Source organism: Giraffa tippelskirchi, chromosome 4 (assembly GCF_054371585.1).
Source record: "Giraffa tippelskirchi isolate mGirTip1 chromosome 4, T2T-mGirTip1v1.2.pri, whole genome shotgun sequence".
Taxonomy (NCBI): Eukaryota; Metazoa; Chordata; class Mammalia; order Artiodactyla; family Giraffidae; genus Giraffa; species Giraffa tippelskirchi.
The window spans coordinates 98,673,490-98,694,931 of record NC_137278.1 but is presented as its reverse complement, the minus strand read 5'-3'; the positions used below and the strand labels follow the sequence as shown (position 1 = coordinate 98,694,931).

At 48.6% G+C, this 21,442-nt stretch overlaps 1 protein-coding gene and 1 long non-coding RNA gene across 3 annotated transcripts in view; one reads left to right on the top strand and one right to left on the bottom strand.

Annotated features, from left to right (window-relative positions):
• Positions 1 to 275: 275 nt before the first annotated feature.
• Positions 276 to 21,442, top strand: part of CNNM4 (cyclin and CBS domain divalent metal cation transport mediator 4) — a 37,458-nt gene continuing 16,291 nt past the window's right edge. Inside the window, exon 1 of one of the 2 annotated variants that reach the window (XM_081484607.1) lies at positions 276 to 2,094. In XM_081484607.1, the coding sequence (XP_081340733.1) occupies positions 525 to 2,094 (1,570 nt within the window). In that variant the 5' untranslated portion in view covers positions 276 to 524. The remainder of the gene's footprint in view (positions 2,095 to 21,442) is intronic. The other variant, XR_014051919.1, reaches the window with a different exon arrangement.
• On the bottom strand, positions 8,620 to 11,896 carry LOC145503930 (uncharacterized). Its single transcript, XR_014051922.1, has 3 exons — positions 11,617 to 11,896; positions 11,328 to 11,521; positions 8,620 to 8,792 (listed from the first exon to the last, which is right to left on the bottom strand). It is a non-coding gene; the product is annotated as an uncharacterized LOC145503930 (long non-coding RNA).

Below are 21,442 nucleotides of genomic sequence, written 5' to 3'. Positions count from 1 at the left end.
TCCCCAGATTTCCCCTCCACTGGCCCCAGAGATCTCTGGCTTGGTCCTGGGGGATTAACTTCTGGCCTCTGGACAAGGGGTGGGGGGGCAAAAGCCCCAGGAGTGCAGAGGTCAGAACAATGCCTATGGACGTGAAGACCTCCCTCAGGCCTCTGCTCTCAGGTTGGGTTCTCCTTTTCTTTTTTCAAAGCAGGAAAAGCAATTTTCTGGCCCGAGCACCACGTGGTGCCGCTTCGGAGATTCTTACAGAGAAGAGTCACCGCCTCCGTTGCAGCTCTTTTGGGGAAGGGGAAGGAGACCAGCAAGCGAGGCCAGGATAGGCTGCAGAAGGGGAACAGTGCGATAGGCAAAGCAGGTCGGCGCGGAGGAGAGCAGGACCCGCCAAGAGGGCGGAAAAGCTGGCGAGGAGGAGGGCGGGGCGGACAGCCACCCGCCGCTCCCGCGCTCTCGCGCCACGCCACCTTAAATGCCGGACTTCCTTAAGGAAGGCCGCCCGAGCCGCGCGCCAGGGGGCGGAGCCTCCCATGCAAATTAGAGGCGTGGGTCGCGGGGCGGGGCAGATGGGGCGCAGACCTGACGTCAGGCCCGCGGCCCGGACAGTTGGCTCGGCGGCGGCGGAGCGGCAGGAGCGGCGGCGAGAGCGGGGCTGCGCGGCGGGGCGCGGGGAGCGGCGGCTGCCGAGCCGGAGCAACATGGCGCCGGTGGGCGGGGGCGGGCGCCCGGGCGGCGGGCCGGCCCGAGGGCGCCTCCTCCTGGCGGCGCTGGTCCTGCTGGTGCTGCTGTGGGCGCGGGGGGTCCGCGGCCAGGGCGACCCCCAGCAGAGCGCGATCCTGGGCATGAGGCTGGCGAGCTGCAGCAAATCGTGTGGGATAAACACGGATGGCATCATCTACGTGTCCGAGGGCAGCACGGTGAACCTGAGGCTGTACGGCCAGAGGCTGGACTCTTTCTCCAGCAACCTGATCTCCTTCACTGAGGTGGACAACGCCGAGACCTTCCACAATTCCACCAACTGCCCCGAGCTCACCAAGGACCTGGTCGTCCAGAAGCTGGTCAACGTGAGCCGCGGGGATACGTCGGGGATGCTGGTGGTGCTCACTAAGTTCCTCCGGAGGAGTGAGAACATGAAACTGTATGCGCTGTGCACCCGGGCAGGCGTGGACGGGTCCTGGCATAGGTGGACGGACAAAGATTCGCTGCTCCTCATGGTGGAGGAGGCAGGGAGGCTCCTGCCCCTCTGGCTGCACATCCTCATCATTATGGTGCTGCTGGGGCTGTCGGGCATATTTTCCGGCCTCAATCTGGGGCTGATGGCCCTGGACCCCATGGAGCTGCGCATCGTGCAGAACTGTGGCACTCAGAAGGAGCGGCGCTATGCCCGCAAGATCGAGCCCATCCGTCGCAAGGGCAACTACTTGCTCTGCTCCCTGCTTCTGGGGAATGTGCTGGTCAACACCTCCCTCACCATCCTTCTAGACAACCTCATCGGGTCCGGCCTGGTGGCCGTGGCCTCCTCCACCATCGGCATTGTCATCTTTGGGGAGATCGTGCCTCAGGCCCTGTGCTCCCGACACGGGCTGGCTGTGGGTGCCAACACGATCATCCTCACCAAATTCTTTATGCTGATCACCTTCCCCCTCAGTTACCCCATCAGCAAGCTCCTGGACTTCTTCCTGGGTCAGGAGATCCGCACAGTTTACAATCGGGAGAAGCTGATGGAGATGTTGAAGGTGACCGAGCCTTACAATGACCTCGTGAAAGAGGAGCTGAACATGATCCAGGGTGCCCTGGAACTGCGGACTAAAACGGTAGAGGATATCATGACCCAGCTGCAGGACTGCTTCATGATCCGCAGCGATGCCATCTTGGACTTTAACACCATGTCGGAGATTATGGAGAGCGGCTATACCCGCATCCCTGTGTTTGAAGACGAGCAGTCCAACATCGTCGATATCCTCTACGTCAAGGACTTGGCCTTCGTGGATCCCGATGACTGCACCCCGCTCAAAACCATCACTCGCTTCTACAACCACCCAGTGCACTTCGTCTTCCACGACACCAAGCTGGATGCCATGCTGGAGGAGTTCAAGAAGGGTAAGGCCCTAGGATGCGGCTCCTGCATCCCTCTATGTGGTACCTCGCATATCCTGACTTGTTTTGTGTCTGCTGATCTTAGTGTTCCATTTACGTGACTCTGTCCCTTTGCCCAGCACTTCTTATGCCTCTGTAGGGATGGGCACTCAGGCCAGCAGAAACAGTTCTTAAGCATCTGCCGTCTGCCAGAACTGTGCTTTGTGCCCCAGTGAATCCAAGCAGGGCAAGACACACTTGCCCACGTGGGAGCAGGATGGACAGAGGCTAATGCCTTCAAGGAGGCCAGCACCGGGGCATGGAGGTTAGGGCATGGTACTAGAGCCAGCACTTCCTATTGGGGTCGGGTGGGGAAGGGGCTGGGGTACCCAGAAAACCTTCACAGCGGAGGGAACATTTGGGGAGATCCTTGAAAGCTGGGGAGACTTGGTACTTGAGGCAGAGGGAACCCCTTGAGCAGAGAAGCTGAGTTGGGGAGCAGAGGATGTGTTTGTGGTTCAGCAGGTGGTTCCATTCCTGTGGGTACAGGCTCTGCTGATCAGTGGTCAGTAGGGGAGAGACTGAGTCATCCAGGGCCTTGGGAAGAGCCTGAAAGTCAGGGCAGTCAGTCTGCTGGGTGCTCAGAGCTCTGGAAGGTTTTGGAGCCAAGCGAGAAAGGTGTCACTGGAGCGCCTGGCCCACGGAAGCCGAGTTGGGAGGGCACACATTGGCTCCGTGCTGAGAGCAATGCCAAGTAATGCTTTTGACTGTTCAGCAGAAGCGAGCAGATTAAGTTTTGGTTATTCTATCTTTCCCAGGCGCCCCACATAAGCTTCCCTCCTGTGGTCTGCTGGGTATCTTCAGTCGGCCTGGTGTTTTTTTTCTCACACATGCTCTTGGTAGTTAGATACTTGGTGGGTTTACTCGGCAGCCTTGGAGCTCAGAGCACACACCCCTTTCCTTACTTCTAGCAAAACTTTTCTCCTGCCTCTGCCACTCCGAGTGACAGTAAACAAGTCAATTATGGAGCAAAACCCTCCTCGGCCAAAGGCAGTAAGGAGACCAAAAGGGGAGCTCCTTATAAAGGAATGAGGGGTTACCTAAACCCCAGAACTCTGCTTCACTCCCCACACGTGGGACTCCTGCTGGCTGCGGCAAGACCTCAGCCCGTTGTTGCTCATTTCTGGAGAGCCTCAACTGGCTGGATCAGTGGGTGACAGGGTAGGATAGGGAGGAGCTGGCCTGGCTGGGATGCTGGGGTTAGAGCCAGGGTGGGGACTGGGTACCTTCTCGTCTTCCATTTGACAAACTGAATCTCAGCATCAGCGCTGAGGGGAACTCCAGTTATATAAGCCTGAGTGGGAGACAGCCTGTAAGGTGGTCTGCAGAGGGGCTGGTGGTAATGGCACAGCCCCGGGGGAGCTTCATTGTGGGCAGACCCAGGAATCTGTTTCTCCCAGGTATCAAGTCCAAACAGAAGAGCAGGGGGGATTTGAGCCCCACCCCCATCCTGCAGCCTCTAGGCCTGGAGGACTTTTCCTATGTTGCTTGGTCAGGAGCAGGGTTAGGACTCAGCAGGGCGGCTTCCTCCTTAACCACCTCTATGGTCTTTGGGACTTGCTGGTGACACACCCGACAAGCACGTTTGCATTGTCCAGCCTGGATCTGGATCCAACCCGTTTGGATTGGCATGGTCAGGCTTCCCAGCCCCTGATCAGCACGGTGGGAGCTTACTTGAATCTCGGCAGGGCCATCTTTGGGCTCATCTTTTTTTTTTTTAAAAAAAAAGTACCACCACTTCCTGAAGCTGGGAAAACAGAGCTAGCATCTCTGAGCGCAGAGCTGTGCTGAGTGGGGCTCTGCAGATACTCACTTTAGTCCCTGGACCCTCCTCCTTATCAAGCCTGTAGCCTGAGGCTGACGCCTAGAGGGGCTGCTGGTAATGCCGTGGGTGCACAGCTTGCTCCCTGCATTGTGAGGCCCTGGGCATTACAGCCTCACTTCTTGGTTCCTAGTTTTAACTCGTGGCTGTGCTGGGCTCCCCAGAGTGTGATCTCTCCCACATCTTCCCCTCTGGCATCTACCTTTTCAGTCTAAGGTCCTCTTGGGCATGGCAAATGCTCATGTACACCTGCAACGTACTGCCTTTTCTTTACAAATCCGATTTTTAGAAGGCTTCTTTTTTATTTCATTTTTTAAAATATTTATTTATTTGGTTGCTCTGAGTGTCAGTTGCGGCACATGGGATCTTTCTGGTTTCAGCATGTGAAATATTTAATTGCAGCATGTGGGATCTAGTTCCTTGACCAGGGATTGAACCTAGGTCCCTGCATTGGGAGCGTGAAGTCTTAGCCACTGAACTGCCAGGGAGGTCCCAGGCTTCTTTTTTTTTTTAGCTAAGAAAAACCAATGAGCCAGGTTAACACAGCCAGCATTGTCAGCAGCACAGATATTTGAGCCAGGGTGCCTACCTAGTTGAGCCAAGGGGCTTTTCTGTGTTCTGGGGGACCCTTCATCACCTCCAGGTTGGATGAGAGCCCTGAATCCCTCCAGAGTCTTTCCGCTGTGGGTGTGATCCTCTTTTAAGGTCATTTCATCTCCACCTTACCCACCATCATTGTGAGTTCCTTGAGGGTTGGCATCATGCCTTATTAGCATTTTCTCCACTCATTTGCCTGGTGAAGAAATGAACAGTAAACGTTTGTTAAACAATGAATGAGCAACAAGTGAGTGGCTCTGTCACTAGCCAGGCCGGCCTTGCTGGCCTTGAGGACACTCCAGCCTGGAGCCTTTGTGCTGGCTGCCCCCTCAGGAGAATGTTCTCCCCCAGACTTTGTGGCTCACTCTCCTCTCCCTTATGTCTGCTTCATCTTCTCAGTGAGGCCTTCCTGTCACCCTTATTTAAAACTGTAATCCCTGGTCCCTCCCTGACCTTCCTGATCTAACCTGACCCACCCTGTGCTCATTTTTCTTTTTCTCCTATCACTTTCTAACAACTGTGTGATTTATGAGTTTACATTTTTATTGTCTGTCTCCTCCCACTGTTCCAAAGGTCAGGGTCTAAGTTTTGTTCACCTGTATATCCCTGCCCCTAAAATGGTTCTTGTTGTTTAGTCCCTCAGTCGAGTCGGACTCGTGTGACTCCATGGACTGTAGCCCGCCAGGCTCCTCTGTCCATGGGATTTCCCAGGCAAGAATATTGGAGTGGGTTGCCATTTCCTCCTCCAGGGGATCTTCCCAACCCAGGGATTGAACCCATGTCCCCTGCATTACAGGCAGATTCTTTATTGCTGAGCCACCAGGGAAGCCCTAAAATGGTTCTTGGTACATAGTAAGACTTTGATTAAAAAGTCACTGAAGGAACGAATGACCTGTCAGATTTGAGAATTATCCCCATCCCAGAAGTGTTAGAATTTTGAGGAGCTGATAAGGGATAAAGACAAATGGGTGTGTGGTGCTGTTATTCAGGGACTTGACAGTTTCCAGCTGCACCAGGAAAGCCAGGAGGAGCTCCTGCAGAGACACATGTGTTAGAGGTTCGGGTCATGGCCTGAGAAGCAGAATTTGGGGTCCTGGTTCCCCTTCCCTGTGCCTCAGATTCTCAGTGAATAAGCGGTCTTTGAGCATCAGGAGCTGACATGACTTCACTCACCAGCAAGAATCATGAATATGCTCTGCACACTTAGAGACAGTCGCAGAGAGTCATTGCAAGCCTGTGGCTGTGAGCTTTCCCCTGGAGACTAAAGCAAGGAGGTAACAGCACCCTGGGCTTCCCAGGTGGCTCAGCGGTAAAGAATACACCTGCCAGTTCAGGAGACATAGGAGACACAGGTTCGATTCCTGGGTAGGGAAGATCCTCTGAAGGAGGAAAAGGAAGTATTCCTGCTCCAGTATTCTTACTGGGAAAATCCCATGGACAGAGGAGCCTAAAGTCCACGGGGTCATGAAGAGTTGAACACGACTGAGTGACTGAGCATGCCCACCTGACTGCTTCCCAGTTGTTTCTGCCTCCCAGCAGAAGGCAGCTATTGCCAGGTGTTTACTGAGCCCTGTACAATGTGTGGGACATGATGCCTGGTGCTGTGGGCCCCCGGAGCAAGGCCCGCTAGCTGGTGGGAGCTGTCAGGCCACTGGGAGGCTCCTGCTGCTTGAACCTTGGTCCTTCTTCTACTGGAATCTCACCTAGAATGTTTGCAGTACCGGGTGTTGTAGTTGAGTTTGGCTACAGCTGGAAATCTGAAAACACAGCCTCCCTGGGCTACTGCTGGCTGGCCATGTCTTTCCTTCACCACAGATGCCTCTGAAGACCCTGGAAGCACAGTAATGAATGAACTCTCCTCCACTTGAGGGTTTGGAAGCCCCGCCCCTCATTGAAACCCACCCTCCAGCTTCTGCTCTGCCCCTCCCTCGGGTTCATTCCTCCCCTCCCAGACATTAGTCTTTAGTCATCTTATCTTTCCCCACCCACTTTATAACCACCTAGCCCCCAGTAAAGAGCTGAGTTTAAACTCTACAGCTTGGTCACGGACCCCTGAGGTAACCTTAGACTTATTACTCCTCCTTATAGATAATGGGTTATATATTGGAGGGAAAAAGCTAGAAATGATTTCATTAAAAATTCCTCCCGTATTTCCTATGCCACATCACAGTTTTCCCCAGTGGCTTAATTTTATTCCTGAAACAACTTTATAAAGGCCAGAAGGAACACTGCATAATTTTTGCTTTTGGTTCCTACCATATGGCACCTTAAAAGTATCTTGTTTCCCTCCGCCTGCTTGTTCTTTCATTTGCTGAACAGACATCTAATTTTTGGAATCCTGTGTGTCAGACGGTGTGCTGGCTGTTGGGAGTCAGGACTAACACAGCCCTGTTCACAGAAGTTGTGGTCTACTAGGGAGACAGACGTGTAAACAAAACTTAGGTAGGCACTGTGGGGCTCCCAGGAAGACCTAGGCTTCCGGAAACTTCTGAAGTTAGGAGGACAGGACCCAGTGATTATTTCAGAGATGTTGAAGTCTGACTGGGAAGTATTTGTGAACATGTGAGGTTTTTGCCTGGGATTCAGGTTGAAGATGTCATTTAAGGGAAGTGGGCAGAGGAGGGAGCAGAGCCAGTGTGGCGAGGGTGGGGGGAGGGGTGGCGGTAAAGAATGACGGGGTGACCCCTTCTGGGACTCCAGGGTGTCTGGTGGGTCAGTGAGTGTCCATACCCTCCTGGGCTTCCCGTTCATGTGCAGATGGGGCACGAGCAGAACTCAGTGGGGCTGGGGTGCGGCCCAAGAGGCCGCCTTTCTGGCAGGCTCTCAGGTTATGCCTCTGCTTGCTGGTCCTAGACCACCCTGAGCAGCACGAGGGCAGAGTCCACCCGGGTAGGCGTGCAGGTCAGGTGCCACGTGGGCTTGGTAGTGAGGCTGGAATGGGGCTGAAAGGCTTGGGAGTCAGCTGAGAGCCAGCAGCGTGTGTGAGGCATGGAGGAGCCGGGCTGAAGCGAACCCAGGTGTGGGATGGGACAGTCGTCAGGAGGAGCTGGGAGAGGGCAGCCTCCAGAGTGGAGATCAGAGGCAGTCCCGCACCTGGACTCGACGGCGCCACCTAGAAACAGTCTCCACCTGAGCTGGTGATTTGATCTCCAGAAGCCTTTCCGCGGGCCGGTGTATCTGAGCGAGAGACAGAGATGCCAGCGGGCAGCTGAAAAGACGCTGGCCAGGCTGCCACTTGCTTCTCTTCAGTGTGAGGCTTATGGGCACCTCTTCCCCTCACTGGCATCGTGCCCCCCATGGGACAGCTTCCACAGAGGTGCTGGAGCTGAGAGCACTTTGAGCCATCTTCTGTTTACAGACCTCTTCCTTCAGCTCTTGTATGTGTCCTAGAAGGTGCTGCCTTACAGCCAGGCCCTAGTAAGAGGTGCTTAGAGCCTTACTTGTCAAGAGTCTTGTATTCCTAATTCAAAAGACCAGCTCCAGAGTTTCCCTGGACCACTCTGGTCAGGACAGAGGGTATCGGACAGTGCACAGATATCAAACCCCAAGCTGCAGACCTGTGTCCGCAGGAGAAGTGGATAAGAGGCAGGAGACTCAGGAAGTGAAGCTTGTCAGTAGAAGTCTGATGTTTCAGCTGGCTTTTCAAAGCAGAGTAGACACGGCTCTTTTCACGTGCTACAAGCACTTGGATGAGATCACGGGGTGACAAATGAGCTGCTCAGTTCTGGGTGCCATCCTTGGAGAACGCTGCTTCTGTGTGTTGTGACTGCCTCTCAGGCCTTCCCAGAGGGGCGGGGAGGTTCGAGCGTTGTGTGCCACCCTCCACGGTAACTGAACAGCTGGGACATCCTAGAGGGAGAGGAATGGTGCCTTGTGACATTTTCCTTGTCTCCTCGATGGCAGGGACTGCAAGCCTGTTTCTCAGACACTGTAACAGGGGGGTGTGCCCAGAAGGGAAGGATGGACCGGGCCCTTCTGTCACTGACTTGGTGACTGACTCTGGCAGAGCCCCTGGTTCCTACAGCCCCTCCCCGTGGGGAAGGATGGCTTGTCTTGACCTCTCGTCACACCTGAGCATCCAGGACGGACATCTGGTTGTACAAAGCTTCCTGGCTACAGCACAGACTTCTGGCTCATTTCATGGGCTGGATTCTAGACTACGTAGTCTATTCCTGTTGCATTGATTGTGGGATTTTCTTTTCATTGATGTGAATTAAAAAGACCTGTATATTATTATCAGAACCTTTGAAAACACACAGAAATCAAAACAAAATATCTATAAGCCTGTGCTCTTGTAGATAGAACCACTTTTGATATTTTGATCTATTGTGATAAATTTTTAAGAAATTAAAATTTTTTTTAATGATTGTTGACTTTTTTTTTGATGTAGGCCATTCTTAAAGTCTTTATTTGTAACAATATTGCTTCTGTTTTATATTTTGGTTTTTTGGCCTCGAGGCCCGCGGGATCTTAGCTCCCCCACCAGGGATTGAACCTGCACCCCCTGCATTGGAAGATGAAGTCTTAGCCACTGTACCACCAGGGAAGTTCCTTCAATGGTTTTTTTCTTCTAAGTTTAAAAAGTCTTATGACAAAACAACAGGGTCAAAATCATTTTCATTTTTATTGTCATGCTCTCTCCCATTGGGCTTCCTATGTGGCACAGTGGTAAAGAATCTGTCTGTAATGCAGCAGACCCGGGTTTGATCCCTGGGGAGGGATGATCCCCTGTAGAAGGGAATGGCAACCCACTCCATTATTCTTGCCTGGAGAATTCCATGGACAGAGGAGCCTGGCGGGCTACAGTCCATGGGGTTGCAAAGAGATGGACACAACTAAGTGACTAACTCTACTCTCTCCCATTAACTGTCCTTTGTATTTTCACATTGAAATCACTGTTTGTGTACAGTTTTCTGCTCTGCTCTTTGGACCAGAGTTTAGATCCCTTCTTCAGATTTCTCCTTTGATATGAAATGAAATCCCTTTCTATCCCTGAGTTTCTTAGGAGGAGCATCTAGGAGGATTTCCGAAGGCTGAGGGCTGGGCTGTTCCTTGTGGCTGACAGGGGAGCCCAGAGGGCTGGAGTGTGCAGCCTCCAGCCTGTTGTATTGGGGGTTAAAGCTGCGATTGCTGGAGCATTCCCCAGAGCTTACAGCCAGAGGCGCTCCCCTGCTGCAGGGCCCATTTACCGTGACCTGGGCAGGGTGCTCGAAAGACTGGTTTCTCTCGGCTCTCTGGAACGCCTGGTCTCTGGCCAGCAGGCAGCCAGGAGCCTTGGTTGGAAGGTCCCCCCCTCCTCCACATTGTCACCACCCCGGGCAGGCTCACTCACACACCCAGACACATCCATACCCCCACACACATACACAGTCCCCCACACATTTATACCCATATACTCAACAACCCCCCCATATCCACAGCCTCGTACTCACATAACCCCACAGCCACACCCACACACTCATACACACAACCTCATACCCACACCCACATACTCACACACACAACTCCCGCCCACCCACTCCACACCCAGACACATCCATACCCACACACTCACACACAACGTGCCACACATCTGCATCCACCCACTCACAACCCCCCTCCTATATCCATACTGACACACTCATACACACAACCGCATACCCACACCCACACACTCACACACACAACCCCATACCCATACCCACACCCACACATATCAATACTCACCCCCTCACATATACATATACATATGCACATCCCCCTACCCAGTCACACACACCCCACACACAGGCAGGCTCACTTACATACACACAGAGACATGCTTTTACACAGGCAAATAGGCATACACATTTATCCCCTCCAGGCAGGTGCTCCTCTCTCTCACACACACACACACACACAGGCCTGTACACATATACACAAAGTCACCTGGAGTCCTGCTTTTAATGTATATCCGTCTCTCATCAAACTTTCCCAAGAGTGAGTTTAAAAAGGAGCAAAAGCTTATATAGTGGAGTTTATTTTGTTAAAGGCTCAAAACAGTGACTGACTTTTGGGCTCTGTGGTGGCTGGTGATTTGGTCACTCATGTTAATGACAGCATCTAGCCCAGAGGGTTGTGGGGAGGACGGCATGAGCTGAGGCACGCATAGGGCTTAGCTTAGGGCCTGGCATCGTGTCGTCACGCAGCGTCAGCTATCTTAAACATTACTGTTATTACTGTCCAAAAGATGCCCCCATTTGGGCCACGGTGGTTCTCACGTACCAGCTTGGCTGGCAGCTGCCCCACCATCTGGGCGTGGTGCCTTTCTTGGAATTATGAAGACATTGAGGTCAAAAAGAGCCTGCTATATAATTACAGGCTCTTTTTAATTCAGATGGCATCTTATCTGGACCCTAGCGGTTATATTAAGGGTAACAGAAGCCAGAGCTTAAGGAAAAGAAAAGTCCAGAAGAGTAACTTAAAACTGAGGAAATGCTCCTCATTTACTTATTTTTTTTTCCCCTGCAAATTCCTGCCACCATCCTGACTGCCAGCGCCTTCGCTGCAGGAGTACAGAGTGGGGGTCGCTGCTCTGGGGAGATGGCCAGGGAAGGAACCTGGCTGCATCCCATGTGAGTTCTTTCATCTCAGGACCTGTCAATCACTTATCCTCCTTGGTGCCCCGGTTAGGGAGGCAAGAGGCTATGATAGAAAAGCAGGAACAAGAGGGGGATCCAAGGAGACCCAGTCTCCCTGGAGATGCCCCAGACCCAAGGTCTGGAAGAGGATGGAGCAGGGATAATGAAGAAGGAAGTACCTTCATGAATGGTTAGCTTTTGTTGAATCCTGGGTTAATCCTCCAAGCGCTGTAGATGGGGAGCCGAGGCTCAGAAGGGACAAAAATCTTTCTTTTTCAGCCCCGTGACAGCTAAGTGGCCGCCCCAGATTGCTCCCCTCCCCGGGGCCAAGCCCTCGACTGCTGTTCTGTGTCACTTAGTGAGATTGTAGATTCTGAAAAAGAGACCAGAAGATTGGGATATCCCAATAACCCCAGGCTAAAAAATGTACTGTCTGTTCTACATTAAAAAAAAAAAAAGTTATTTAACCAGTCAGGCAGGTAGGTGGTAGTATATCACTGTAATTTTCTTTTCTTCATGATTTTAATATAGAGTTCCCTAGTGACTAGTGTTGATCACTTTTTCAGCTGCTTATCATCCATTTTGGTGATTAATGCTTTTGATTCCTTGTTTAAGATTCTTTGAGGCTTCCCAGGTTGTGCAGCGGTAAAGAATCCGCCTGCCAAAGCAGGAGACTCAGAGATTCAATTCCTGGGTCGGGAAGATCCCCTGGAGGTGGAAATGGCAACCCATTGCAGTATTCTTGCCTGAGAAATCCCATGGGCAGAGGAGCCTGGCAGGCTACAGTCTATGAGGTCACAAAGAGTCAGACACGATTGAGCATGCACACATGAATGCATTAAGATTCTTTGCCTGTATGAAAACCAGGAGGAATCCTGTGTTATATTCTGGAAGCTGTGTTGTTTACCTTAGAAATCTATAATCCTTCTGGAATTTGTTTTTTATGTGTTACAAGTTAAGATTTTTTTTTTTTATTCCTATGGATGTCCAACTACTGCAGTAGAACTCATTGAAAAGACTCATTTCTCCACTGAACATGGTATATGTGGGGGTCTGTCTCTGGATCCTCTTCCATTGGTCTGTTTATTTTTTTCTTGTTCCAGTACTGCATTGCCACAATTGCAGTAGTTTTATAGTGAACTTTGGTATCTGTTAATGTTAAACACTTTGTTCTTTGTTGTTCTTCAAGATTTAACCTCTTGCCTGGGAATTGAATGGAATTGCATTGACTTCCTGTGTAGCCCAGTTGGTAAAGCATCTGCCTGAAATGCGGGAGACCTGGGTTCAATCCCTGGGTTGGGAAGATTGTCCTGGAGGTGGAAATGGCAACCTACTCCAGTATTCTTGCCTGGAGAATCCCATGGACAGAGGAGCCTGGCAGGCTTCAGTCTGTGGGATCGCAAGAGTTAGACTTGACTTAGTGCTTTTTTTTTTTTAATACATAACTTGAAGACTTGACATCTTTATAGTAAAGAATCTTCCAGTCTCCAAACATGGTTACCCCTGTATTAGTACATGCGCTCTCTCTCTGTTTTTTCAAATCTATACTTAAAAATTTATTTATTTGGCTGCTCCGGATCTTAGTTGTAGCATGTGGGATCAAGTTCCCTGACCAGAGATTGAACCCAGGCGCCTTGCATTGGGAGCTCAGTCTTAGCCACTGTAACACCAGGGAATTTCCAAGTTTGTACTCTCTTAATTTCTTTCAAAGATAATAGTCATTTTCTGTGTAGAAGTCTCATGCTTTTTTCCTTAGATTTATTGCTAGATATTTGGTGATTTAAAAACATTTTTTTTCCAAATGTTTGTTGCAGATTGTTCCAACCAGGGTGTTCTGCAGGTCAGTTCAGGTGCTAGCCACCTGGAGTTAGTAGAATCAGTCCCCTCACGTGTGAGGGCGCAGTCCTCCACAGAATGCCCTCCCTCAGATGCCAGCCTCAAGTGGAGTTCCCTGCACCTGTGTACATCTGCCAACTGGCTATAAATTCAGGGGTTCTCATGACCCCCCTCAGGTTTGAGAATTTGCTAGAATGGCTCACAGAACTCAGAAAAGTGCTCCACTCAGGATTGCAGTTTTATTTTAAGGGCTGCGCCTAGGATGGAGTCTGTCTGAGGGACAGAGTGTTCCAGGCCTTCTCCCCCTGTGCCAGGGTGTGTCTCACTCCTGGTCCATCAGTGGCTTCACCAACCGGGACGCTCTCCTGAGTTTTGAGATCTAGAGTTTTCATCATCAGAACTTCCTTAGCATGATTGATGAAGTCATCGGCCTTCCCTGGAGGTAGGGCCTTGTGTAGCTTCTTGTATATCTGGTGACCACCTAGAGTCATCTTATTAACATCACAAAGACACTTCTGTCACTCAGGAAGTCCAAGCGTTTTCCAAGCTCTTTGACAGGAAGCAGGATCAGAGACCAGGTATATTCTTTTTATTAAAAATTAAAAAAAAAAAAAGAATATATATATATGTATTTTTTTGGCTGCGCTGTGTGGCATGTGGGATCTTAGTTCCCTGATCAGGGATTGAACCCGTGCCTTCTTTGGTGGAAGTGGAAGTTCTTAACCCCCGGACCACCAGGGAAATCTCAGATGTATTCTTTTTTTTTTAGTCTTTATTTATTTATTTATTTTTTAAATAAATTTATTAAATAAATTAATAAATTTATTTTAGTTGGGGGCTAATTACTTTACATTATTGTAGTAGTTTTTGCCATACATTGACATGAATCAGCCATGGGTTTACATGTGTTCCCCTTCCTGGACCCCCCTCCCACTTCCCTCCCCATCCCATCCCTCTGGGTCATCCCATTGCCCCAGCCCTGAGCATTTGTCTCATGCATCGAACATGGAATGGTGTTCTGTTTCACATATGATAATATACATGTTTCAATGCTATTCTCCCAGAACGTCCCACCCTCACCTTCTCCCTCAGAGTCCATAAGACCGTTCTATGCATCTGTGTCTCTTATTCTGTCTCGCATATAGGGTTATCGTTACCATTTTTCAAATTCCATATATATGCATTAGTATACTGTATTGGTGTTTTTCTTTCTGGCTTACTTCACTTCAGATGTATTCTTTATTACATTACACAAGTATAGTGAAATGTAGTTAATTTTTGTATAGTGACTCTGAATTTATTGACCTTACCAAATTGACTATTCTAATAGTTTTAGATTCTTTTGGCTTTTCTACACATATGATTATGTTGCCTATGAATAATGGCAACATTACTGATAAACTTTAAGCATTTTATATCTTGTTTTTGCCTTATTTTACTGGTTAGGACCTTTGGGATCATGTTGACCTGGTGACAGTGGGCATCCTTGTTTAAATATCTATTGAGATGATTGAATGATAAATCTCCTTTTATTCTGAATTAAACTGATTGATTTTTGAGTGTTAATCCTTAAACATTTGTTGCATAACTGGAATAAACCTAACAGTCACGATGTATTCTTTTTACACATCACTGGATTTGCCAGTACCTTTTTTAGAATTTTGGCATCTACATTCATGAGAGAGATAGGTCTATAATTATTTGTTCTGCCATTAAAAAAATAAGCAAAAAACAATTGAGAAAGATACTATTACAAGGTGTCCCTGTTAGGTTTTTGTTTGTTGTGATAGGAAAAATAATTGCTTAATTATTACATCTTTTCCCTTCTTTCAAAATATCCCAATTTAGGCAAGCAAATTTGAACATAGCAAGTAATATTCTCACCCTCTCCTTCCCCCTCACCTGCTTCTCCTTCTGACAACAAGCCTCTTATATCACAGCAAATGTTGCTGCAGGGTTTTTTTTTTTTTCCATTTTTTAGTTTTTTTCTCCTTCTTTAGGTTTTGATATCAAGGTCTAGAATTATTTTAATAGTTTACGAATTATTTGGGAACATGTGTGACTACCAGGAACCAGCTGGGGTTCACCAAGAGAACCTCCCCTTTTTTTTGTGAAAGGGGTAGGATTACTAGGTTAGTTCAGGAGAAAGCCAGCCCTAGACTTAAGGTATCTTGATGTCAGCATTTAAGAGAATTTCCTGTTATATCTTCATGGCTAACACGAGACATGTGGGCCATGAATGTCCCATTTAATTTTTTAAAATTTATTTTTAATTGGAGGATAATTGCTTTACAATGTCGTGTTGGTTTCTGCCTCACAACAAGGTGAATCATCCATATGTATACATATATCCTCTCCCTGTTTAACCTCCCTCCCACGCACCCCGAATCCCACCCCTCTAGGTCATCATAGAGCACTGAGCTGAGCGCCTGGTGCCATACATCAACTTCCCACTAGCTATCTGTTTTACACATGGTAATATAGATATTTCAATGCTTCTCTCTCAATTCGTCTCACTCTCTCCTCCCCTCACTGTGTCCACAAGACCGTTCTCTATGTCTGCATCTCTATTCCTGGACGGTGGTCCAGTTTTTAGATTGATTTGCCCGTAGATTATTAGCTGGTTCCACAAACAGGTCCAACGAGTGGATGCCTCTCAAGGCAGTAAGTACACTGTGAGTCTGTGAGCCATCGTGTGAGGAGTGATGGGGAAGGGGCGCCTCCTGGGGTGGGGGGCTCTGGGGTGGGAGGCCAGGCAGCCAGGAGCTGGGGTCCTAGGGGGAAAGGCCAGAGGGGCTCCTGAGACCAGAGGACTGGGTGGAGAGAGACTCAGTTTGCTGGAAGTGTATGAAGTCAAGAGGCTGGTGGTTCCTTCCTCCCATCACAGAGCATATCAGCCGGGCCAGCATCTTCTCTCCTGTTTCCTCTGCTGTGTAACGTTCCTGCAGTTCTATGTTCCTCCCCGCCTTCTGCACCATCCCTGCCTGTGTCCTCTGGGAGAGGTTTTTATGTCACTGAGGACCAAGACACCAGCTCTAGGTCTGAACTCACGCCTCAACTAACTGAAGAAACTTCAAACAAGAAATAACCCCTGTCCTTTGATACAGGTATTCTCCTTCCAGAAATCTATCTTGAGGACATGCTGCTAAGTCACTTCAGTCGTGTCCGACTCTGTGTGACCCCATAGACGGCAGCCCACCAGGCTTCCCCGTCCCTGGGATTCTCCAGGCAAGAATACTGGAGTGGGTTGCCATTTCCTTCTCCAAGAGGACATGAAGATAGACCCAAATATATTTATTACAAGGATTTTCATAATGGCAAAAAAAGGGGAAGGGCACAGTTTAAGAACCCAGTGGGGCTTGGGATTATGTGTGTATGTGTACAATGAAATATTATGAGGCCATTCAGTTTCTACATGGGCAAATGCAGAGAATGTGAAATATTTAAAAAGCAGGGTACAAAACTAGTTACCCAATGATCCGGTGTGTGGAGAAAATATATTGGGTTGGCCAGAAAGTTCGAGTTTTTGAATACATGGAAAAACACAAATGAACTTTTTGGCCCCTGTGGTACTATTTTATCTATGTATATTAATTTTAAAAGGCCAAAGAAAACATACAGTTACCAGTACTTACCTCTGATGAAAGGTAAGATTAAAAGTTACATTAATTTCCTTCTTCTGCTGTTGTTACTGCTATCAAAAAAAAATCATGTAAAAATCAGTTAAATGTGAGAAAAAATTACAAGAAAATTGGGGAAGTTAGAGCACTGACTGTTGCGGATCTTAAGGAATTACATGTTTGGGGGTGATGATACTGTTGTGGTTTTGCTTTTTTTTAAGGGTCCTTAACTTTTAGAGATGCTTAGTGAAGTGCTTTGGGCTTCCTTCCCTGGTGGCTCAGTCGGTAAAGAATCCGTGTGCAATGCAGGAAACCTGGGTTTGATCCCTGGGTCGGGAAGATCCCCTGCAGGAGGACATGGCAACCCACTCCAGTATTCTTGCCTGGAGAATCCCATGGACAGAGGAGCCTGGCAGGCTACAGTCCGTGGGGTCGCATGAGTTGGACATGGCTGAGCGACTAAACCACCACCACTGAAGTGCTTGGGTAAAAGTAGCAGATGTTTACAGATAAGATCTGGATTTCCTTCATAATAAACCAGTGGAGTGGGTGGGAGGAGAGAGGAAACAAGATTGGCCAGAGGAGTCATTAATTGTTTGAGGTACGTGAAGGGTGTAATTATATTATTTCCTCTACTTTTGTATATGCTTTTATTTTCCATCATAAAAGATTAGAAATTAGAGACTACTGGTTAACTGAAAAATCAAAGGCATGAAGATCTGTCCCCAGCGTGAGAGACCAGGCTTACGGTCCCCCAGCATCTGCTTGTCAACAGCTTCACCCCTGGGGCACTTGGGTTAAAGAAGGCTCTTTGGGGAAGTCCCATTTCTGAGTCCCAGCTCGCTTACTCCCTCACAATGAGATCCTGGGCAGGGCCCTCTCTGAGCAAGGGTTCCCTCCTGTGAAGAGTGCAGTCCACCATAGGTGCTCCTTGGGGCTGGGGGAGAAGAGAGGGGGACAGTTCCCTGCCCCCTCCCCCAAACTCACCCTGACGGCTCGGTGCCAGGGCGGCAGGACCGGGGCAGTGGACCCTGGGAGGGACACCCAAGTGTCTACTAAGTGAAGGGACAATAAAAGCGTGGCCACCTTTACAGGGAGGCTCTAAACAGCTCTTTAAACTTTTTGGATTATGGACTTTATTAGGAAAAAAAAATTTTTTTTTTTTTAAATTGTTTTGGCCATGCCACACGGCATGTGGGATCTTAATTCCCTGACCCGGGATTGAACCCTTGCCACTTGAGTAAGAAGCTCCGAGTCTTAACCACTAGACTTCCAGAGAAGTCCTTCCACTAAATTTTTAAAATTTCTGTCTCCGTTCAAACACTGAATACATGTATGTTTTACTAGTACAAATATTATAAAACAAAGGAAAAAATTTTTAAAGAAGTAAAAATAGAATAACTGTTCATTTAAAATGTTTTGCTAATAGTTATCACTTCCTATCATCTCTAGCACATACTTTATATATTTTCTCAAGGCACAAAATACCCTTGTGCTGGGGTCCCTCAATACTGACAGAGGCTGTATGTCTATGTTTCACATAGTTTTCTTTGTTTTGAATTATTTTGGCCAGTTACTCAGCCCTGACTCCATCCTTACTGATTTCCCCCCAATGCTGATTGGGACAGCGGGTGGCAAGGGGGCCTTTGTAGGGGCCTCTGTCTTCACTCCGGGATTTCCTTGTTAAGCAGCTCTCTATCTTGTGAGCTTTGCTCCAGTTATGTTTTTCACATCATGTGTAAATCCCTGTCTGCACTTGCTCTCGATATGCTAGAATATGAGTGAGTGAGTGAGAGTGAGTGAGTATGTTTGTGTGTGCAGGATCCTTGGAGCCCCTTGGTCAACCGTGATGGCTGGTGACCTGCTGGCTTGCAGACCTAGTCTGGGTCCACCCATGGTCAGTCTGTGTAGTAACAAAAGCTAAAGTTGCTTATATATCTTGGATTAAAAATCAATGGAAACAGTGTCAGGGATTGGTAACCCCTCGGGAGATCCTGTCCTGACAAGCCATGTCTGCGTTGCTGTCTTTTTCTCTTTCTTTATTAGTTGTGTGTGGAGTCTTCTCGGCATCATGCAGGGTCTTTTGTTGTGCTGCACAGACTCTCTAGTTGTGGTGCTCGGGCATAGTGGCCCTGTAGGTTGTGGGGTCTTAGTTCCCGGATCAGGGCTCGAACCCCAGTCCCCTGCATTGGGAGGTGGATTCTTAACCACTGGGCCACCAGGGAAGTCCCTGCATTGCTGTCTTGCTCCGGGTGGCTGGGCTGGTTGGTTTCCTGGTCAGTCTGTAATAGAACCCCTTTTACCTGTGCACTCCTGTGCAAATGAGCACCCCGTCTCCATTTCCATTTCCCTTTTCCATGAGCCTGTCCCCATATCACTTTTTTTTTCTGCTTTACTCTGTTTAACCCTTTTTTTTGCCATCCATTTTCATGTCTTTCCTTTTAAAAACATAACCCACCAAGAGGCAGTATTTTCATTGGTGGTATTTATTGAATAGCTTACTTATCGAGTACCTGCTCTGTATCTAGACATGGAAGAATGAGTCAAGAACCACCAAATATAATTTCTATAGGTGAGAGTATAAACAGGGACACATCCTGGGGAAGGCAGTTTGGAGGTTTCTATCAAATTTGCCCTTTGACTTAGTGACTCCACATCTATAAATGTTATCTCACATGTGTCAAATGAGGGATTATCCTTGCGGGGTTGTCTGCAGTAAGAGGAAACCTGGAAACAATCATGTGTCCATCAGCAGAAGATCCATCCTGGCCCCTACCAGTGGATTTCTCCATGGGGCAGTTGAGGAGTCCTGTGCTGCAGTGACATTGCTGAGTGCAACATGCCAGGTGCAGAAAGGTGTGCCTTATATTTTTAGTTAAAATAAAAATAGAAGTAGTTGATTTTATCATAGAAACTTTCAGAAAAGTGGAAAATGATTAAGAATTAAAAGTCAGAGTCACCCTCATCCTGCCACCGTAGATGTTTTTGTTGGGTTTTCTTCCAGTGAGTCAGCAGTGAACTAGATTGCTTCTCCCCTTTGAAACGAGATAGCCTTCTTTTCTTTTCTGATTATAAACAGAAACATCAAAAAGTAATACAGGTTGCCTTTAAAATCCATTTAAAATTCGACCCCATGAGCTGTAGCCTCTGTCTGTGGAATTCTCCAGGCAAGAATACTGACTCCAGTGAGTTGCCATTCCTTTCTCCAGGGAATCCTCCAGACCCAGGGATCAAAGTAGGGTGTCCTGCATTGTAGGCAGATTCTTTACCATCTGAGCCACCAGGGAAGCCCTTAAAATGCATTAAGCCAAAGCAAAAGAAACCACTGTCACTCTTACTGCCCTGTTTTGGAGCTATCTGCTTTACACAAATGGTGAACTGCTGTCTTTTAAAATAAAACCACATTAGCCTTTATAGTGGCTGTTGTACTGTGTCATAAACCACACTGGGTAGACCCTCCTGGGCACACCTTGCTCGTGGCCTGGGCACTTCTTCTGTGTCAAGGTCTTTCTTAGAAGTGAAAGAAAACTGACTAGTCCAAGGTCTTACACGTTTTACATCTTGATGCATACTGTCAGATCATGATGGAAAAATTTCATTGTTCTTTCCAATACTGCTCTCTTTTAGTCACCATAGCCTCATATTTTAATTTATATTAGAATTAAGGACCTTCTTGGTGTTGTTTTAATTAAAAAACTAAAAAATTTTTTCACTTTTTTTTTTAATATTTAAAAAATTTTATTTATTTAATTTTATTTTTGGTTGCCCTGGGTGTTTGTTGCTGTGTGTGGGCTTTCTCTAGTTGCAGCAAGTGGAGGAATACTCTCTAATTGCAGTGCTGGGGCTTCTCTTTGCCTTGGCTTCTCATGTTGCAGAGCACAGGCTCTAGGCACAAGAGCTTTAGTAATTGCAGGCCTCGAACTCAGTAGTTGCAGCTTGGGGGGCCTAAAGCATGCAGGTTTCAATACTTGTGACACAGGGGCTTAGTTGCACTATGGCATGTGGATCTTCCGGGACCAGGGATCGAACCCGTGTCTCCTGCATTAGCAGGTGGATTCTTATCCACTGAACCACCAGGAAAGTCCCTCTGTTCTTTTAAATTGCTCATTTATTAAACAGCTCCCTCCTGGCCCTCCCCGGTCAGGCCTTCCCTGCTGTAGATATTCTGCTATATTCTTTTTGTGTGTAACTCTCCCACCCCCTTGGAACTGATGGCACTGGGGGTTGGGAGGCTGTGCTTTGCCTCTCTGGTTCCTCTCCTGCCCAGCCCTGCCTTCTTGCTGGGCTGGGCTGAGGCTCCTCCTGCTGGCTGAGGTCAGCACTATTAATAGTCAGCTTAATCCTGCCCTGGCCGGATGGAGGGAGGCAGAGGAGGGGGATTCCCAGGAAATCGGGGTGCCCACTGTCTGCAAGTGCTGACCTGTGTGGCCCAGGGCTCTGTCTTCTGGCAGCCTGGCCAGCTCCTCTCCTGGTGGGGGTTGCTGAGAGTTCACGGCCAGCCCTGGAACCCGGGTTGGCAGGAGATGGGACCTGCTGGGAGGCCAGAAAGAGATGGAGAGGACACCATTTGGGGTGTGGGATGCCTGCGTCTGACCTGGGGCCCCTGGATCTTTCCGTGAGCAAAGGCGCCTAGAGCAGGTGAGCAGGGCCTCTTGGAGCCCTTGTGGACTTTGAAATCTAGGACCCAGTAGCGTGTGTTTTTCTTATGGTCTTTGAGAGACTATAAAGGTCTTTTATGGGGGAGAAGAGGACTCAGGTGCTCGCTAAAATGGGCATTGTGGCGGGCTGAGTAGGGGCTTTCTGGTGCCCCTGGAGACCTCCCTGTGTGTTTCTAGCAA